The 21,586-nt window shown below is 41.6% G+C and overlaps 1 protein-coding gene across 1 annotated transcript in view; it reads right to left on the bottom strand.

Annotated features, from left to right (window-relative positions):
- Positions 1-21,586, bottom strand: part of ALDH1A3 (aldehyde dehydrogenase 1 family member A3) — a 292,251-nt gene that overhangs the window by 63,962 nt on the left and 206,703 nt on the right. Inside the window, exon 8 of the mRNA XM_078684080.1 lies at positions 12,717-12,819. Coding sequence (XP_078540206.1) covers positions 12,717-12,819 — 103 coding nt within the window. The remainder of the gene's footprint in view (positions 1-12,716; positions 12,820-21,586) is intronic.

Consider the following 21,586-nt stretch of genomic DNA (forward strand, 5'->3'; position numbering starts at 1 on the left):
GAAGCGCTGGCCCGCCACCGGACGGACATCCTAGCATGTGTGCACAACTTCCAGCTGAATTAACTCATTCTCCCCAAAGCCAGGGACACACACCCTCTGCAGTTTTGAGGATACTCCCTGCTGCTTTTTCAGGATCTGTCCGCTGTCACCCTGCTTAAACGGAGGGAATTTCGTCTGATCACCCAACACCTGAGAGAGAAGGGGATTCCCTATACTTGGGGGCATCCCTTTTAGCATTTTCTTTAAATATGAGGGCAAGTTGCACCAACTGCAATTGCTACGGGAGGCCGCTGACCTTCTGGGCCTTCCTCCTCCAGATTTATCCCACCATCTAGCTGCGGCCATCGCCGGTGGTGCCAGACCTGGCCGCTGGCAGCTAGTGGGCAAGTCCTCCTCTCCGTCTCACAGACCAGATGCAGCAGCAATGGCGAAAAAAAAAGGGAGGATGTTTTGGCCTCACTTACTGGCAGTCCCGCCCATTTGTCTCCCACCTGATGCTAATGCTTAGCTCACCTCTGGGAACCTTACTGCGGCTGGGCTGGAGGGCTGCTGCTTCCTAGCTCTCATGGACTTAAGCAGACACATTATCCCCGAACTGTGTCATACTGACGAACTTTCATCATTTCCGCACTGTAAGGTTGCTCTTCATTTGGTTCCTGTGCAGACCTGCATTGGGTTGGTCCTTATATGTTTGTAATGATTATTGTTGTGTTGTTTTGGGGTTGTTTTTTTTGGGGGGGATATGGTGGGTTCTCTCCCCAGTGAGCCTTTTTTCTCTCACACGCACCCCTGTCTGGTGTTGTTGGTCTCCCTCCTCTTCGGAGCCCCTCTTCGTACCCTACCTCCACTGTGTCGTCTGAGGCCCCATAGTAGCCTAATCGGCGTCTTCCTTCATGAATGGAACTCAAGGTAGTTAGCTTCAACGCTCGAGGTCTTAACAACCCCACTAAACGGAAAGCGGTCCTTTCTCTGCTTGAGAATTCTGGTGGTGATATTTGTCTTCTTCGAGAAACCCATTTGCTCCATAGTGACACATACTGCATGCGCCATGGTCACTTCCCCTTCCAGTTTTGGTCCTCCTGGAACAGTAAGCGGGGAGGGGTGAATATCCTGTTTTCCAAACACTTAAGAGGTGCAGTGGTGGGGCCTGTCGCTGGGATTAAGGGGTCCCTACTGGCATTGCGCTTCCGCTTGGGTTCCTCTTTCAGCACTGTAGCCTCCATTTACTCCTCTAATGACAGATCTTAGAGGTTCATGCTGGATGCCTGTGCTGAACACTCCCGATCCTATGGTGGTGGTGGGGGGAGACCTCAATTTAGTGATGGATGCTAGGTTAGCTCGCTCTGGCTCACTGACAGGGAGTGCGGGTGCTTTGTCGGTGGGAGGAGGCGACTGGCTGCACGATATCAGAATAAAGAATGCTTGACGCTGCTTGCACCCTGACGAGCAGGACTTTTCTTATTACTCCGCGGCACATAAGACTTATGCCCATCTGGATCGTTTCCTTGTTACTCCCGCCGCTTGGACCTATATCACAGGCTCCACTATGGAGGCCCGCTCCCTGTCTGATCATGCAAACATTACTCTGACTCTGTGCCTTCCTTCTGCGCAATCTTCCCCCACTTCACACTGGCGATTACAAGACTCACTATTTCGGTCCCTGGACGTGGTGGACGAAGTCAGGTGTTGTTTGACAGACTACTTAGCAACTAACGATGAGGGCTTTACGAGACTCTCTTCGGTGTGGGAGGCACTTAAGATGGTGTGAGGGGGGCTTTTATTTCCAAGGCGGACTACTAGAACAAGATCAGGCAGTCCAAGCGTGCAGAACTCCAAGCGACCGTTAGAGAATTGGAAGCTATTCAAAATGTACTGGTGCTCCCAGAATATGGCGGCAGCTGGAAAGAGAACGCCTCCAGCTTCGGCGTTTGGATCTTGATTGGGCTGAACATGTGGTGGTCCACTTGAAGCACAAATACTTTGTCGGCTCTAATAAGGGTGGCCACATGTTAGATTTAATAGATTGCGCAGCCAGCAAGAGGCGCAATCTATCAAAATGCTTCGGGGTGAGGGTGGACAGACGATTGCGGACGATACTGGTATATTGTCTGCCTTTTGATCATTCTACCAAACTCTTTACGTTGCAGACTCCTCCTTGTTGCCCGACCCTAGTTAGTACCTGCGGGGTGCAGCGGTAACCCCTGTTCCGGAAGGTGAAGCCGAGGCCCTAGAAACTCCGATCCGCATTGACAAAGTGATCTCGGCTATCGCCCAGCTGAATGTCCTGAAGGCCCCAGGGCCGGATGGCTTTAGCGCTCTCTTTTATAAAACCTACTGCGTAGAACTCGCCCCGCTACTCACCCCTCTGTTTAATTCCTACGCTGACACAGGGTCCCTCACAGCCTCTATGCTACAGGCCTCTATCTCGGTCATCCCCAAACCGGGGAAGGATCCAGAACTTTGCAGTCCTTCTCGACCGATCTCCCTGTTGAATATAGACGCAAATCTGTTCTCAAGCATCTTGACGCACAGGCTGAATTCCCGAATGCTAGGTCTGGTTGACCCGGACCAGTCGGGCTTCATCCCGGGAAGACAATGTGGTGCCAACACCAAACGTATCTGCCACTTAATTGATAAGGTGCAGCGGTCCAAAGAGGAAGCCCTCCTGCTAGCGGTCGACGCAGAAAAGGCTTTCAACTATGTGCACTGGCCATATCTATTCGCTACTCGTGAGCGGTTTGGTTTGGGACCCCGGTTTTGGAACTGGGTAGCAAGCATTTATAGTGCTCCGATGGCAGCGGTCCGGGTCAATGGCTTACTCTCGGATAACTTCGCAGTGGGGCGGGGGACGAGGCAGACTTGCCCCCTCTCCCCTTTGCTTTTTGCCTTTTATATGGAGACCCTGGCTCAAAGGCTATGAGACAAACCTTTGGCACAAGGTATCCCATTCGGGCTAGATCACCATCTCATTAGCCTTTATGCAGATTATGTCATTTTCTTGGTAGCGCACCCCTTGACCTCCCTGTCGGCTATTGTGGATGATTCACGGACTTTCAGCCAGTTTCTGGCTTTAAAACTAACATGTAGGGGTCTCAGGTACTTAACCTTACCGCAGGCCAGCCAACGGTCGACGTCCTTCGGACTCGCTTCGCCTTTGACTGGGTGTCGGATGGTATTACATACCTTGGATTGGGCCTCCACAAAAGCCTCGCTAAAACAGCAGAGGTGGACTACGCGACCCTTTTAGCTCACATTCGCGCAGACCTGGCCCGCTGGAAGCACCTACCCCTGACTTGGTTTGGAAGATTGTCTGCCGTTAAAATGAATGTGCTGCCGCGGGCTCTACCCCTGGAGCCCCTGCCTCATGCGCTGCGCCACATTTAGACAGCGGTCGAGTGCTTCGTCTGGGGCCGAATTTTGCCTCGGTTGCAGAAGACTCTGCTTCAGCGCCCCAAGAAGGAAGGGGGGTCTCGCCTTCCCTAACATTACCCTCTGCTTCCAAGCTTCACTCTTACGATATCTTGTGGAGTGGAATCATCCCATGACAGAGAAGTACTGGGTCTTCATGGACCAAAGGGTGGCGGGCCACTGCCTGGGGACTCTATTCCTCGCCGGTCACATGCCCCACAATGCTCACATGGGACAGGGTTTCTCAGCAGGCCAACTTAACTACATTCCCCTCACCCCTGACCCGATTTTCTCAAACCCTGCCTTCACACCGGGGATGGACAATAAGCTTGCTGCACGCTGGTTGGAGGGGGGGTTGTAAGCGCCTAGGGCACCTGTTTGATCTTTAAGGTCTCATTCCCTTTAAGGAGCTGCAGATGGACTATAATCTCCCCAGCGCTGATCTCTTTCTACACTCCCAAATGACGCACTGGATCTCCGGGGCCATGACGCGCCGCCTAGCACTACGACCGATGAGGCGGTTTGAGTAATGGCTAATTGATAAGATGGACGATCAGAGACATATCTCTGAAATATACTCCTTTCTCAAAAGGGCCATTCCGAAAGCCCGCACAGTGGGCAGAAATGATGGGAGGCAGAACTGGAGCGCACATTGTCTGACAAGGAATGGGAGGATGTCTTCTATAGGACTCACCACACAGCATATTCCATGGGCCATCCCGAAACGGCTTTCAAAATTGCGTCATATTTGGTACTACACCCCCGACCGACTAGCCAAGTGGCAATCCCGCTGTGATGGCCTTTGTTGGCGGGGATGCAGTGGCCCTGAAAGAATACTCCATCTGCTATGGCACTGCTCAAAGCGTACACATTACTGGGAGAGAATCTTGGATGATATTGATGAGGCTTTTAACACATACATTCCCAGGCTCCCGGCTTACACTCTCTTTGGCTTACCCAATGCACTGACCTTTCACCGGCGATCTACTAGATCTACTAGAGGGAGACAGATGGCACTTGCATTAAATGCTGCTCACCGGGTGATACTGGCTGCTTCAACTCTGTAGTCTTTTGGGAATGGAGAGACTCTCAATGGTGGCTTTGAGAAAGGGCAAAAACTACGCCAAGACCTGGGCCCCCTTCATAACCATCCTCTCCACTGAATTCCGGGAACTGACCTGCCCTAGCTATCTCCGAATCTTGAAGTGAATCCCAGAGGACACAGCTATTGCTCAGTAAGGTTGCATGTCACTGGACTCCTACATCCCTGTTGCATCCTGGAGTCTCACGACGCATAGGGCGCATAGGCTGACCCATATCCTTTCTTTGTTTTTGCTCACTGGGGAGGGAGGGTGAGGGATGGGATTTTGTCTTTTCCTTTTGTTTTCTATTCTTTGTTTACAAGCGGAATACCCTTAAGTTTCTATCAACCACAGGCGGTTGGCTGACTGTCGCCCCTGAACCCTTCGCTCGGTAGTCTGCACGACTACCCACTCGCAGTACGAGTGGTCTGATGTCCTCCCTCCTTTTTATACGCGGCCGGCCCTTTTCGGTTGTAGGCAACATGCTGTGTTAATTATTAGTGGGATGGTACCTCCATCTTTGTCGTGCCAACATGAGCTGACCAATACTAGCCGGCCCACTGTGTTTTAGGCGACATTGTCCTGTTTGCCTTGCATTCTGCCAATAAAAACAGATTTAAAACTAAACATGTGGTAGCTGATCATAACTAGGTCTTCTTTTCAAGCCTGGGAAAAGTTACCCTCTCAACTTTTGCCTGTTTTGCACCAGCATTGAATTAATATCTTTTTACAGCCATGTTTTGCAAATGCGATTTAATAGCAGGTGAGGAATGCTAATTATGAACTGAATCATAGGGGGCCAGCAGTGGGCGAAAAACACTTGGTACAAAGTGCGGTGTTGTGGCCAATAGAGGACCTTGTAGTTCAGGGCGCTTCCAATTACTATTTGTAATACATTTTAGAGGACTGAGAGGGGCGGGGCTCCTATAGTAGTTCTTCTAGGAAAATATTAATTCAAATAGCATTATCTTAAATAATCCATTGCTAAAAATAATTTTTCATACATATATAAATCATACAGCTCTCACTGAGGAGACTGATATATTAAAAAAGAAGGTTTTCATTTTCTCATCTTGGAGAAGTTCAGGTCGAAAATCTCCTGCAAATATTGATTGTCCTAGCAGTGGTGGCTGGGAGAGCTTTTGCTTTTTTCAGGTACATTTTTTAGTAAGTTCAATATTAGGGAGGCTGAAAACTGACCACGTGAGTTTACCCTGAGGTTTTTTTTTTACCTATGTGAATTCATCAATCTTACAAGAACAAGGGAGCGGACATAGGATGTCATCTATGTGATGATGTAAAGGAGATTGGAAATCATTCAACTGTACACCTGCAAAGTGTTGATTCTCGATTGGTACTAGGCAGTTGATATTCCCTAAGGAGATTCATAGCTAGTACCTTAGACACATCTAATTTCAGTATCAGCCCACATATCATTACACCTTCTTTCTCCTCTAACGACAGCTTGTGAGATCACAGAGTCCTAATTTAGAATTTGAGAGTTTGTTTGAGAGCTAACAGAATGAGCCTGCAGCAGGAGGCATGATGCCAGGGAAGATAGCTTTACAATCATTCGCTTTCATTTGCCGAAGGCTAAATATATACACATTTCTTTTAATCTTTGGTTACATTGAAGCTGGAACATATTCATGCAGGGTGATGCAACTACTGACAAAGAGATATGAGAAATCTTAAAAAATTCCAAACAGCAACTCATTTGGCCAACCTACTTCCCATAGCAACACAAATATAATAATTGTGAATATGTGATCTGTCTACAAATACCTTCCTTCACTTCAAATTCTATTCATATTAATGTAAATGGAAGATCAAGCAACACCTATGTCTACCAAAAATGTTACTATTTTAAAATTAAGGCTGTATTAAGTTAGTTGATAGACGACAGTCTGAGGAAAGAGATGTGGGAAGATAATGCTGGAGTTATGCAGGACCCTTCCCCATTAACAGATTTTCAGACCTTTAAAAAAAGACTATGTAATAAGTGACTAACAGCCCCTGCTCAATCCCATTTCCTTTCAAATATCTAATTTCACATATAAATTAACCCCTTAAAGCACATTTACTGCAACGTGCTTCATATGCAAGGCTTCAAATTAAAAGTTTCTATTCCAGCAACTTGACACTCTGGAGTGCTTAACTTTTGACATGAATATAGACTATATTCACTCTGTGGTGAATCTAAAGTAGAACACTGATTGAGCAAGGTATGTGTGAATTTGCAGAAGAAGTGCCCTCATTTTAGCTTTCAAGAGGACAAACCATTCTTTCTATGAAGAAATTAATTCCACCGTTGTGTTAATTTATGACTATCGTCACAGGAAACGATTTAAACCGCATGTTATGGAGATGTGCCTCACATTTGTCATGAATATAAAGTGCCAGCTTTCTAGATGTTCACTAGTACTCTGTGGTGAAGCTGCAATTGAATACTAAGGAATCACCTGACAGGCGGCTGCTGCTGTTGGACATACATGTTTTACTCAATGTGTCAAACGTATTTTTCACGTGGACGAGGAAGCAAGTTGAAAATGTATAGAAAATGTCTCCTAATTGCAGCTCCTGGAGCACTAACCATAATTTACAGGGAAATGTATTTTCTCTCAAGGATGGTTCTCACCCTTTTTTTATGCACCCTTTAGTGACCCTGAAAACTAAGCATTCATTACAATGCATTTCATCAAAAGAAAATCCAACAGTTATGCTTCATATAAACTTTCACATAAATAGTATCATGAAAAACACACCATCTAACAAACAATGTTGTGAATTTCACCCCAAATTTTAAGAGTCTGATTGACAATAGCACTATAATCCGATAGGGAGGGCCCTCGTTGGTAGTTATTGATCAGGGTGGAGTAAGACCCTAATTCTGTCAATAATTGCCTCAATGTATCCACCCTCTTGGATAATAATGCCTAACTATTGTATGTCAAATGCTGTTACTTACCCACCAGAAAGGAAGGCATATTGTATTTGTAGTCATCATTAAAAGGAATGGGCCTCCACACTTGCCAAGATACCTACAGCTTTGTTTGAATTGTTTTGATTTGCAACTATTTAGCAAGATCGCTAAATTCATGGAGTCTATCAGGATAAGATGAGAATCAATACGTTGTTAAGATCCTGGTAATAAGGACATCAATTTTAGTTGCCACCATGCAGTTTTTTGCCTTGGACTGCACTGTGACTAATTGTTTTAACTTGTGGATGAAGACTGGGTCTTTGTCATATTTTATGCATTTTTCTATTTTTTGTCTAATGCCATGAATTAATATGGGTTTAGCTAATTACCTCAATAAAGAATTTAAGGCCTGATTTAGAATTTGGTGGACGGGTTACTCTGTCAAAGACGTGATGGATATCCGCTATATAAAAAGTGCATTTGGATATAATATACTTTATATCAGGCAGACTGAATATCCATCACATTTGTGACAGAGAAACGCTTCTGCCAAACTCTAAACCAAGCCCTTAATTTATTCCTGAGCTCTTTGCATACTCAAAAGAATTTGATTTTGGCCAATACGAAACCGCTGCACTCAACATGGGAAATCCTTTTATTTGAGCATTAGGAACAAGTTCTTGCTGCCAGGTAGGCAGTTTGAGACAGCAAACAAGCTAGCAGAGAGAGGAAATGAGGGAATGGAGGGCAATGATAGTAGATATGCATAGCTTCTACAAGTACCAACTGCTCCTCCAGCTGCAAATGATTTAGAATCCTAGGGGCAGCTTTACAATAAACGAGCACAGCACGGTGCAGCTAGTAATTTTTCTGTGCTGTGCTGTATTAGTTTGGAAATCACAGCGATGCAACATATTTACAACAATATGTCGCATCTCTGTGCTTCCGACTGCTCTGGCGCACAAACTGCTGCCATGCGCCGACGCAGGTAACCTTGCACCATGGTGCAATGATGTCTGCGTCGTGGGGAAATTGTTTTTGTGCAGGAAGGGTTCCCTTCCTGCACGAAAACAATCTGAAATGCGTTTTTTCAACTTATATATGTGCTGCATTAGCACACATAGAAGTTGAAAAACAGCATTCTTTCCGTGATTGTTTATGTGCAGGAAGGGAATCCTTCCTGAGCAAAAACAATCATAAGAGGTAATTTCCTCTTTCAATGTGTGCTGCAGAATGCAGCATGCATAGAAACATTAAACAAAAACGAGGAGAAATGAATATATTTCTCCTTGTTGAGCCTCCCTCCACCTCCCCTGGGGTGGCGTAGTATTTAGACGTATTTCCAGATTTAGGACTCCTCGTAAATCTGGAAATGTGTCTCGTTCCATGGGTGTTGCGTGGGAACACCCACAGCAACACCCATGGAACACCCCATTCACGCAAAGTGCTGTGTGTTAAACAGCCATATTTACAAGGGCAGGAAAAGCCACGCAACAACTTTCATCACTTTCATTTTCTGTATAGAAGTTGATGTGGTGAGGCCCCCTGAAATTCCAGGAGCTCAGTAAAGGCCATTAGCTAAAGAAGAGAACGGTATGGGAGAGCTATGCTGCACCAGAGGGACTCCAGTGGCCTATACTACACCATTGCCAGCAGCCTCGGGGAAGTCCCCCCCACCCCCACTCCCCTCTGCACAAATATATTGGGGTTGGTCTTTCCTCACATCCATTGGCTGCTTAGGTTCTACTAATGACACCTGTAGCATTAGCAGGAGCACTCAGAATTATATCAAATCCCAGTCAGTCTAAGAGGCAGTCTTCCTTTATTATGTTCACCCGCTAGCGTTCATGGGGCTAAAGGGAAAAGTGACTGTTGGAAGTCTTGGTATCTCTGTTAAATGTAAAAAAAAGTTTTATTGTTTTTCTGAAATTTTACCAGATTTGTCATTGATCAAAAGTGGATAGGGAGAGAACCCCACTGGGCCCAAGAGGAGTTTCTTAAAGCACCAGATTTTAAGAAGAAGCCATCAAGAAGACCTAAGAGGTCTAGCAGTATGAAGAGCTGACACCAACTATGGATTAGGTTGGGTGAATTGTCGTAAACAGATTTATGAAGAGTAGCAAGTTCCTTAAAGATTATTCTAGTCTTAATTGGGAGCTGGTGCACTTACCGTAACTGACTTTCAGGACTACTCAACCCATTACTGCAACATTGTTCTGTGCAGCTTTAAACAAGGCAGCCATTGCGCCTCAAGCCTCACAACTTACAGGCAATGTGCAAGTGGGAATCGCACGTGGTCATCCTAGGCATGGGGCCAGCAAAGTTAACTATAGAATTAAATTGGAAGAAAGTAGACATTCCACTAATCTCCCAATGGCACTGTAAGATTCAGAACATGTTAGTGATGGAGCGGTTGAACAGTAACATGGAAGGCACACACATGCAATTCGAGACCAAATGGAAACTAGTATACGAAGTAATAATGTGTTGTGGTTTGCTGAACACACTGCTCCCACCATGATGGAGAGCCATGGGTTTCTTTGATTGAAGAAAACAAACTCAGCTTTCAGAATAAATGGAGGGCACACAAGCTGTCGAGGCAGTTCACTTGACAGCGGGTTCTATGAGAGAAGAGGAACTACATGATTAGATTAGATATAGGTAATGTAGAGTTGGTCTCCTTATGGTGACATAGGTTTTGGGACCAGCAGCTGGGGAATTTCTGGTTTGATTTTGTATTTCATTTATTGCCACAAACCTCATCTAGGACCGACCTAAACAATAAAGGTTACATGCTTAAGATCTAGACTATGAAGGTTGCCTCCAATGGGTCTTTGCTTATGCTTCTGTTAAACTTTAAAGAAAACAGAGATTTGAAAAATACAAAGCATCAGGTAATTAGGCAGGCACAAATAAAGGGCATTCCTGTAGCTGAGACAGTAGACTATGATAGCCAGCATGGCCAGATGTGTACTGCAGAATGAGACATCACATTCTGTGATTTATACAAGGAAATGATTCAAAAGTAGATACCCTTTGAAATCTGAGGAGCATGGTAAAATTCACGATAGAATTTGAAACCATGTTTTTACCACTTTCACTGACTCAGGACCTCATAACATAAGGACTGGAGTTGTCAGACTAAACATCAGAACCTCCACCCATCATCAACTCCTCCGTTTTTTCTGAGTTTACTTTGATCTAGAACTCACCCAGCTATTCCATGATGGCCCTTTTAGACTGTTGTCAAGATTCTGTTGGTTGTAACCTATCACCAGAGGAGATACTGAACTTCATCAGCATTGATGTTGTAGTTGAAACCCTGGGAGCTGAGCAGTATAGCACAGGCTCAATGCAGATGCTGCAAAGGTATGGGGAAAGGGCTGACCTCTAAGGCCAACCATGAGAAATTGATTTACTTTACTTAGTGCTGTGAATACGGTGGCCAACTGAGAGAAACACCGGTGATAGATCTAAATAAATCAGAGAATTAACATGACTGCCATCTTTTCCCATCCGCAGTTCACGGAGAGCTGCTGAAAGCAACGTGTTCCCTTGCCACAACAGACACTATCTGGAGACTCAGTAAGGAATTCCATATTTCATGATAGGAATTTGATTGAGTGACAGCATTAGCCTGTTATATTTTGGCTGATACTGGAAATAAAGAGATGTGTTGAAAATTAGATAAATTGGAGGATCAGAGCCCAGGTTTTGATAAACATAGAGATTAACACTTGTTTTATCGAGTGTGGAACAATTGCCTGTGTAAGAGATTGATTAAGAATATCCCGTACGGGTTCAGTCCAAATTGAACTAATCTGTTAGAGAAAGGACGTGGATCGCGGATTACACTGGATTTAATTTTTACATTTTCCCCATTTGCCGTGGATGACATAAACAACCAATTGAACTGAGGGAAAAGCTGAGTCTTGATCTCTTTTCCAATTTTACAACTTTTTTAGATATGGAGGTAAAGCGTGATAAAGCTCTTGGCAAGCTGTGACCGTCCCAAAAATGAGATGAAGAAGGCCCAGACAGCTCTCTTTCAGTTTTTTAAATTATATAATGTTCTAATAAAAGATTTGTGTGCAACTGACTTTCTACCTCCGCTTCGCATGTTTAGGTGCAGGGGTAATATTAGTAATCCCAATTTATGGTTGACATTCCTCTGCCCTTTAATGTAGGGGCACCTTTTATACAATTATTACTTGACATCAGATCTGCTGGTCGATAAAATGAGTACCATTGAGATGGGTAACAACAAAAAGCTCAAAACCAGTAGATATGTAATGTTATTTGTTATTACACTTCAATTTGAGAATACATATACTCCCATGAATTGGTTTAAATCCTGTACCACTTACATCTGCTGTCCTACTTTTCAAATACTATGATCAGGGCTTTACATATTTTCTAGTTCTCTATTTATAAAATGTAGATTTTAAATGATTTAGTTTGTTTTTATTCCTGATTATCTTTGTATTTTGCTTGGTATGATAAAACATGTTACATTATCTACTTACAATCAACATGACCTAATTCTCTTGATATAATTAGTATCATAGAATTGAAATTCATTCTGCACAACCTACAGAGTTTTTTTAAGTGAATCAGTATTTTGTCAGTAGTCTTGCGCTATCAGTGTGTTTACTGTTTTCACCCAGGATATTCTGGGGCTGCACCATACAAGTGAAGTGTATGAGTTTTTTTATGACACAAATCATAAGTATGATTGATATAGCACAAATAGCCACAGACTCGGGTAAACCTCTGTTCTACCTTCACCAAGGTGGGGCACTCTGCCACAATATCTCTTCTTTTCCTCTGTGTAATGTCTGGATAATTTTCTATAAGATGTCACTATATACACTCTCTTTTTTCTTATAATTTTTGTAAATTTTATTTCCCAAGTTCCCTGAAGTGATCTTCTAATCTAGGAATCAATAAAGAATAAGTATAGCTAAACCTAGATTTCATAACTGTGCACTAACTTTGTTTTTTATATGAGGTTTAAAATGTGTCACAGATTTTTTCTGTACGCTGCCCATATCAACCTTAAAATTCATCACTTAATTGCCAACCCAGTAACAGACATGAAATTCGGAAACAAAGTTACGTGACACAGATATAACATAAACAAATTACATTGTACAAAACATTTAAGAGAAAGCCATACAGGGCTCATATTCCAAGGTAAGTTAGGATTTCTTTGCTCACTCTTTCCATAACACGTCAAAAGCTGTCCCGTATTTCTAATAGTTATGTCTTTCCAGTTACATTCCCAATTTATAAATACTTACAATCAGAATCCGCAAATACAATACATGGATTTTTCCCGCCGAGCTCCAGAGTTACTCGCTTAAGGTTACTTTTGGAGGCAGCTTCTTTGACAAGTTTACCAACCTGCAGGAAAGTGACACAAAAATAACTGGCTCAGTCCTTGAGGAAAGCAATCAGTGCCAATGTAACCTAGAGAACTAGAGAAGATCACCAATAAGTTTAAAGACAGCTTTTTTGTTTTTATTTAATTATAGCTTTTTCTAAATTCTGCACATTTTAGATAGAATATAGTATTAAACATACATGATTGAATTACTCCATCCTTCCGCATTTAAACAAAAATATATTTAAAGATTTAACAATCAGTTTTATGCAACACAATTTCTTACTATTTTTCAAGTGACAATACTATCCATTTCAGTGATCCCATTTGATCTCTCCCAGATTAGGGGTTACAGTTAATTCTCTCTTCATACATTAAATAAAACACAATCTTGCCTCTCTCAAGACAAACTAGGTTATCCTTCTTCTGAAGAATACAACACAAGACCAAAATTATTCATTCAACTACTAGCCCATGACTCAACTACCCTTTATCAACAAGATCATCGAAAAAGCAGTCACATCAGTCAACCAACTATGGCTTGAGATCACAGTGCAGCACTGTGACAACTACCTTACAAATAATAAAGAATACCCTTTTGACCACAGATAACGATCATCCCTATCTCCTGATATTGCTGGACTTCTTAGCCACCTTTGACACCACCAATCATCACACCATCATCCACATTCCTACCTCTTACATGTGATTCACTGAAAATATCCTTTATTAGTTAGCCACATTTCTATCCCGCTGACACCAGCTCATTCACATGGATACTTACTGCCAGGACTCAGAAGAACCCTATCTCTTGTGGGAAGCCCCAGGGTTCCATCGTTTCCCCCGTCTTCAACCACCACATTGAACCCCATGGCCCTCTTCTCACGAAAATAGCATACAAATTCCCCAGTGTTCCAATGACACACAACTCCACTTAAACGTCTCCTCTGCTCCAGATATCAAATGTTTCAAAAACAAACTCATCCACACTTGGAAATCCACTATTTGCCAATGTCACACTCAACATCTAGTACAAATCTGTCTCAACAACATTAACCTGAATGGACACAAACCACAACTTTCATCCAATGCAACAGATTACAAAGAAAACCAAGATTGCCTAGTACTAGCTCTCTTTACTAAAGTAAGTGTAACTATTTGTTCCAGAAAACAAATTCAGAGCTGCCATTCAGACCCTTATTTTCTCTCATCTAGATACACAATGGCCCTACTTAAAGACGTCCTTCACACCAAAACATGCCTCGTCAAGGGTTGCAAAAAAAAAAGCAGCTTAACCCTTTTCCTCATGGAACTCTACTGGCTCCCCTGTCATCCTGTAGCATATTTAAAACTAGATGCATCATTTGCAAAGCCATAACGAATGACACCCCTACATATATGGCTGGCAAGCGCAGAATCTCATGGCCAGGACACTATTAGGCTAGATGCAAAAAAGAAAAAAAACACAAAGCTATTGGCCTTGTGCATCAATGCTCCCAGGATCTAGAATGACACTCCTGAATCAACCAGGAAAGCCCAAAGCTTGCTCTAGTTTAACAAAGAAAAGAAAACACATTTATTTAAACAATGCTAAATCAAAAGAAAGTAACAAACCACTTCGATTCTCAAAATCCAACTACCACTTGAATCACTTGTTTATTGTGAAAAACAATGTACATGAGAAGGCTTTGTGTGCATTGGAGGCAGTGTCTTTCTGCTTAGCCTGGCAGGTCCCACTGGGGACACAGATATTCAGCATTCTCCCTTCTTTGGTTTACACTTATCCAAGAAGAATCAACAAGGAATTTTTAATAAACCTTGGGTGATACCACTATTCAGACCCCTCTTCCTCTATATGGCTTACACTTGCCCACAAGGAAGCAATAAGAAATTTCTAAACCCTAATGAAGTCACTTGTCGGGAGGAAAAACGTGGGCTGGGCTGCCATTTGATGTTGTGAAGAATAAAGAAAATCTTTTTTGGAATATCATAACATGGTTCCTGCATTATATTAGATCTACAGGAAGAATTCATATGTTTGAATAATCTAGATTAATATCTGATTAAGTGAACTTTAAGTAAAAAGCAATCCCAGTAGTATATTATTTTTCACTTTTGTTTATAGTTTTGGAGCAGTAGGACAATTTGAAGGTTGAATCCTATTGCATACATATTAAAAATATAAAACGCCTGTGCGGTCAGTTTGAGCCAATACTGCTCTTTTTTTAATTACTTGGTTATTGTATCTTTGTCTTTGACTCTGTACAGTGCACAGATGCCTTTTGGCTACATTTATGTTGTACAAATACCACATACTTGCATATAAACATACAATTTTCATTGTTTTACATGCTAGTCTGAGCACACTTCAAAGTTCCCTTGCGCCCTTGGCACAAATGGCCTTAACATATCGAAACTTAAAGTTTATAAAAGTTGCTCTGCTAGGTGGTTTCTCAGGTGAATCTAAATATAGTAATCAGGCGTCAAATGTGTAGGTATGATAATAATGCTTCTATGATGAATTGTTATCCAGGGAAAAACAGTATGCCATTCTGGAATAGTCCTAAAACGCGAGTCTAGTTTTGAATCTATGTACCATGGTTGTAGGGTCTTTAAAATACACCTTAAATTCTGCAATTACAACCAAAGCATACCAAAGGTACAGTATTCCAAATCATTATTAACAGATTGAGTCTTGTATTAAAGAATAATGTATTTAATGATAAAGAGTTAGCTCTTAAGATGAAAAAATACCACCTCCTTAACAGGACCATAGCTGTGTGGCCCTACAGACACTCAAAGTATTTGTCCATATATTAGCAACCAATTTGTCAATAGAGATAGCCAGATGAGGAAGCAAAATGGGCACATCATTACAAAGAATTGGTGCTGTCTTAATATTTTCTATGAATGAAATTAAATGAAATAAGACCCAAAGAATTCGTAAAACCACACAAAAACATTACTCGCTATCAAAGCAGCCTTTTATTTGTAACTTTATTTTATTTTTTAACTTAATTGTATTGGTTTTAGATGTTGCATGTACATTTAACATACTTCATGTTAGAATTCACATCTGCAGTCCTCAATAAAAAGAAATGGGAAATGACGGTAAGACATATGCTTTCCTCCTAACTCTTGGTTCCTTTAACACTCGCATAAACATCCCATATTTCGAAGAATAAAAGTTCCAAAAAAGAAACAGTTAAAAGGTTCATGCCAAATGGTCCTTTATAGAACTCTCAACTGAGAAAGTGAGACACATGAAACAACCTCAGTAAAATGGAACATAAGGAAACGAATAACAGAACGCTTAAAGCTTCTAAAAAAAGAATAATTGTCAAAGTGAACTATCTCCATCAGGCTACAACCATCCTTGCACACATATTAGGGGGTTTGTAAATCCCCACATGCAATCGAGGCCTCATCTGATCACTGTGCGACTTATTGAACTCCAATAGGCTCAGAAATCATTTTTGAAATCAGAATTACCTTACATCCCCTTTTGTCACCCTCTCAACAGTACCAATGTCATTTAAATTGCCCTTCAACCTTTAGCTCCCACCATGGTGCCATAGAACGATGCCTGTACCAATATAGGCTATAAATAGAAGAGAAAAACATGTTGGATCTGTGACCCTAGCACTGCCAGCGTGTTTGAGATCAGCTTGTCTAGACCAACCTGCGCATGCATCAGGTGTCTATACCATGGATATGTCCATCTCTACAGACCAGCATGGCTTTGGTGGTTGTGTCCTGGCATCAAACCATGACTCTCCAGACTCTCTTTCCCATGCTAATCCAGGAACCAATTTAATGTGCTTCTTTTGAACTTACATGATCAATGGGTCCCTGGGCTAGCAACATGGGTGCGTGTCAAGTCAACAAAATGTCTTGGGCCTCGGAAGTGACATCACACACTCTTTGAATATTATTTAACATCATAGTGCTGATCCTCTTACCAAAAAAACCCTACTTCCTGATAAGGGGATCGAGAAAGTTCAAGGAATGGACATTGCACAATTAAAAATGGCTCTTAAAGATATGCTTAGTTTCTGTATCCACCACTTCAATCAGGGCCCCCAAGACCGAGGATAGTAGGGGATCCCAAAGGGAGAGCTAAGGTTGCATCTGGTGTCGCTGGCTGCCCCAATTTGACATTCACACTCTTGATATCAAAAATTGAAAAGGGAGACTTTCAGAAGTGAATGAAACAAGTTGAAAACCTAGCTCTCACCTCCTGTGGCACTTACAAAGCCCACACTTTTTTTTCTACAGAGTACGTTTCATATAGCAAGAAATTGAATCGAAGGTATCGGTTATCAGAGCGCTTTACAGAGCACCAGTTGCGTTACATGAGGACACATTCCTTTTGTTAGGCACGGGGAGATTAGGTGATTTGCCCAGACTCACAGGATAATCAGAGTCATTGCCGATACTCGAACCCGGTTTCCCAGATACGAGGTCGACCGCCCTAGCCGTCAGGCCAACTCCTCTCCCCTTCATTCCATAAGAGGTCACAGAATATCTAAATTCCCAGCTTAGTCCTTGTCATGCTGCCAAGGAGAACACACAACAGCTCCTTTTTGCTATGGTAGTTGTAGCTTTGACAGTAGTTCAAGAGATCACCCAGAGGATCGGGTTGACAATGATTCTTGTTTTAAGGTAACGTTTTACCTACATTTGTAGATGATGCAGGGATCTGAATGTATCTAAAACAGGTGAGAAAAAGGGAGCTTTGCCTCTGATCCTTCCTACCAGCAAAAACAGAATTATTCATCTTCCTGTGAGAAGATGTTCTCAAAGAGGCAGCAATGTTCTAGCGATAGCAGGTTCAGTGTCTCAAAAAAGGCAGTAATATTTCCCTGTAGCCAGCACAGAGGTTTCCTGTTTTAAGCCTTTATGGTCCTAAGATCTCTACACTTCCCTTTCCAAGTGAAACTGAGGAGCCACGCCTTCTAAAACTCTTTAAATAAATGAAAGGCAGTCTATTGAACCCTCACAGATCATTATTCACTTGAACAAAGTGTGGAGCCATAACAATTTAGCTCAGCAATTGTAATTCCCATCCTTTAAAAAACTGAACAGACCGTACTAACATGAAAATATATTAGCTCTGATCTCTCTCACCTGCAGTGGCCACATTACTGTAAGCCCATGTAACCAAAGAATTTAGAGCCTAATTTAGAGTTTGGCAGAAGATTACTCCATCACAAATCGGATGCATTGCACTTTTAAAAAGGCAGATGAGATATCTGTCATGTTTGTGATGGAATAACCCATCCCAAAACTCAGGATCAGGCCCTAAGCAATCACCTGTAAGTTACCGATGCACTTGGTTGCGCCCACGGTGTCTTACATGCTGCGCACAGTTCTGAATCAGTATTACTTTAATTACTTTATGACCTCAGACTTGAAACAGAGAAACAGAGGATCCATCCACTGATATTTCTTGATTCACCTGCCATATTATTATACTGTAGACTACATCATCCTATATAATTGACTGGGAACAACTGGCATCAGCAATATACCTTTAACCTGGTTTATGTCCTTCATAAAAGTGTGCACTCAATCTGTAAGAATGCCCCATACCACACACCAGAACTACCTCCTAAATATTGAATGTCCTAATATTACATCTCAATTATGAACAATATAATCCTAAATTAAGATTGTACAACATCAATAATAATACATTAATAAGATGAAACAAATAGCATACTTTACAATACAACCGTTGGGCCGAGCAAACTTCATAAAATCGATATTATCGCCTGATATTGATAATGATCAAAAATGGAAGGGCTGGCTATTGGACTGGATATTATTGTTAACTTCGATTCCTAACTTCACTTCAAGCAAATCAAAAATTGTGGAGAAGTATAGGAATGATTGCCAACAACATCAATAAATAAACTACGTAATTACAAGTGCAAAAATATACCACCAGAAAGAACTCAGAGCCCTTTTAAAATACGCTTCTTCCAATGAACATTATAACCTGTTTAAATGTACAAAGCTTCAATACAAAGAAAAAATAAAGGAAATAAAGTAAAATCACCATGATGAAGCCTGGACTAAACCCATTGAGACTGTTAAATCAAATAACACTTTAGGGCCTGATGTAGATCTTGGTGGATCAGGTCCCTCTGTCACATTTTCAACGGTCATTCCACCCGCCTACTTGGTTGTCCGCCCGTTATATTTATATGTTGGCTGGCCCATAGTCGAAAGACCAAGAGAGTCCCGCTAACTCCTCTTGGTAAGCATGCTTAAAGGATCTGCTTGCAAGCGGTCCAATTTGCTTCGATCTGACACTGCCATACTCTAAAACATTACTTAGTTTGATCGAAGATGTTGTCATTAGTTTGATTAAAAAACTGTAATTTTTCAAGAGCAGTCAGTCTAAATGGAATACCAATTGATATACTAAAACAGAATCCTACCCTGTGGAGCTTTCTATTATTTTAGTTTTTTTAACGTAATACAATCTGCGGCAATTCCTTCATCATAGAACCCCTCTATTATGCATACTATTTTTAAAAAAGTTCTAAAAACCGGCAAAACGATTGGCCCATAGCAGTCCTAGGTTTTGAAGGTAAGCTATTTGCAAAATATCTACTAAATAGTTTAATGAACTGGAGAAGCTTGGATCTCTCTTAGATTAAGATGCTTTGCACCATTCTGCCATTTAATGGTTGGGTCCGCAAAAGTCTTGTTTAGTTCAAACTTTTTCTTGGTTAGTAACTGGGGTCTACGTAGGCAGATAACCTTCTTAGATTGCGACAGTAAGGTATTAGCAAAAAATCTACTGAACAATACCTTAATAATCTGGGTGGATGAAAAGTACCCGCTACAGCTAAATCAAGCAGGATTCCGAGCAAGTTGTTCCACTGTCAATAACATCGCAGCTCTGGTACTTTTAGCAAATAAGGCAGCCAGTAAAAACTATGGCCCATATGTTTGTTGCATCCATTATAGTACAGCCTTTGACAAAATAAATTGTGAGTGTCTCTGGAACAAGCTATTAAGGTGGGGAATAGGTCCTTCATGGCTACACTTCATAATCAAACTGCGATGATACCTGATTGCAAATGAAATTAACCTCGAAAGGATCTCAACATCAGTTATCCAAGTTTAATGAATACAATTTAATTAATGGGCTATCAGTTAATCATACAAAAGCAAAGTATGTAAAACGTCAGCTTGGAAACTTGGTGTTGTGACACTAGAACATGTTGGACGAAAAAGGACATATTTGAGACTTAGCTTAGATTACGGTACATGCCACTATATCAGCTTGAAGAAACAGGGAATCCTAGAAAAAGTGCAAGAGTGGATGCCGTTTTTGTGGCTATAAAGCTGAAACTCTCGACGGTATTGTCTGTTCCTGTCCAAAAGTGTTAGCCTTCAGAAAACGATGCTTACAGCCTCCAGTATAGAGGCAAGCATAAGGAGGTGATTAGTTACTGCTTTATGTTGAAATCTCAAGCTTTTATTAGTAAATTAATTACTTTTGCTCATTTTGTTTATATCTGAATGCAGCATTCCACATTATTAAGCTAATACTGCCAGTGCTTGTTAAATACGTTTTATTGTCGTAATCAAGGGCTGATAAAATATTACAGCGTGTTCTTGTGATTTTTATAAAAGATTGTTTTACTACGGATGTTATTTGTCAAATGAAATATGCATTGTAATCAATGTGATTCATACACTAAAACCTTTACCTACCTACGTACCGCTAGTGTCAGGCAATTTTGCACAAATACCAGTGGAATTTTGCACGGCCATTTGGCCCAGACGATTATTGAAAAAACGAATGTTGCACAACTGGCAAATGTAAACTTTATCGTGGTTATTCAAAACATGAACTTGTACGTAACAGAAAAATAGACTTCGTGCCTGTAGGCAGGCCGTGGCCACAAGCCCGGGCTAACAACTTATATGCATTTTGACAACCAGACATTTATCATCTGTGATCTTTGGAGAATAATGCAGTATCTTGTGGGTACATGAATTGCTTATTTACACATGTGCTTCCAGACTCAATTTGGTCTACAATTCCAGCAGTATAACTTAGTGAAATTCCTGCAACAAGCACGCGCATACAATGGTGAGAAACATAATCCTGCAAAACACATGGTTTGCTTTTGCTTAAATGCCCTCTTTTATTGTTAGTTTTTTTATTTCACGGTATTTGGACATGTACTAAGTCATATGTACAATTTCTTTGTAAGTCAAGAAGAAAGTGATACACGTTTCCCTCACAAATTATAGGCACGCTCAATGGTAGGGAGTCGCCTCAGATCCCTTGATTACTGTAGTCCGTGTGCTAAGCGATCTTAACACAAGATTGCCACAATGGGTTATATACATCTAACAATAAGAACTGATGCATGTTGTCAGTCATAGTTTTCTTGGACTGATTTTTTGCCATCAAATGATGCTGTTGGTAAAGTGAAGTCAGTGCTGTAGACTAACTTTGTGTCACAGAAGCCAAAGTCTCTCTAGACCAAAAATGACAGGTGTCAATCCAAACCTTTAGGAGCCACTAAAATGATACGTATACATTAGATACTAACTATATGAATAAAATAACTTGTTTTGCATTCATTTGCAGTTGGTTCAAAAGAACTGTCTCTTCTCTCCTTTTACTGCCAATCACCCCTCACCCCATATTTTATTCACCACCCTGCCACACTTTCTCACCCACTGACATTTACTCTCAAACCCCCTCTTTTTCAAAACTTTTGTTCTCTACTCTCGGCAGCCCGATCTTTA

This window comes from Lissotriton helveticus, chromosome 3_1 (genome assembly GCF_964261635.1).
Source record: "Lissotriton helveticus chromosome 3_1, aLisHel1.1, whole genome shotgun sequence".
NCBI lineage: Eukaryota > Metazoa > Chordata > Amphibia > Caudata > Salamandridae > Lissotriton > Lissotriton helveticus.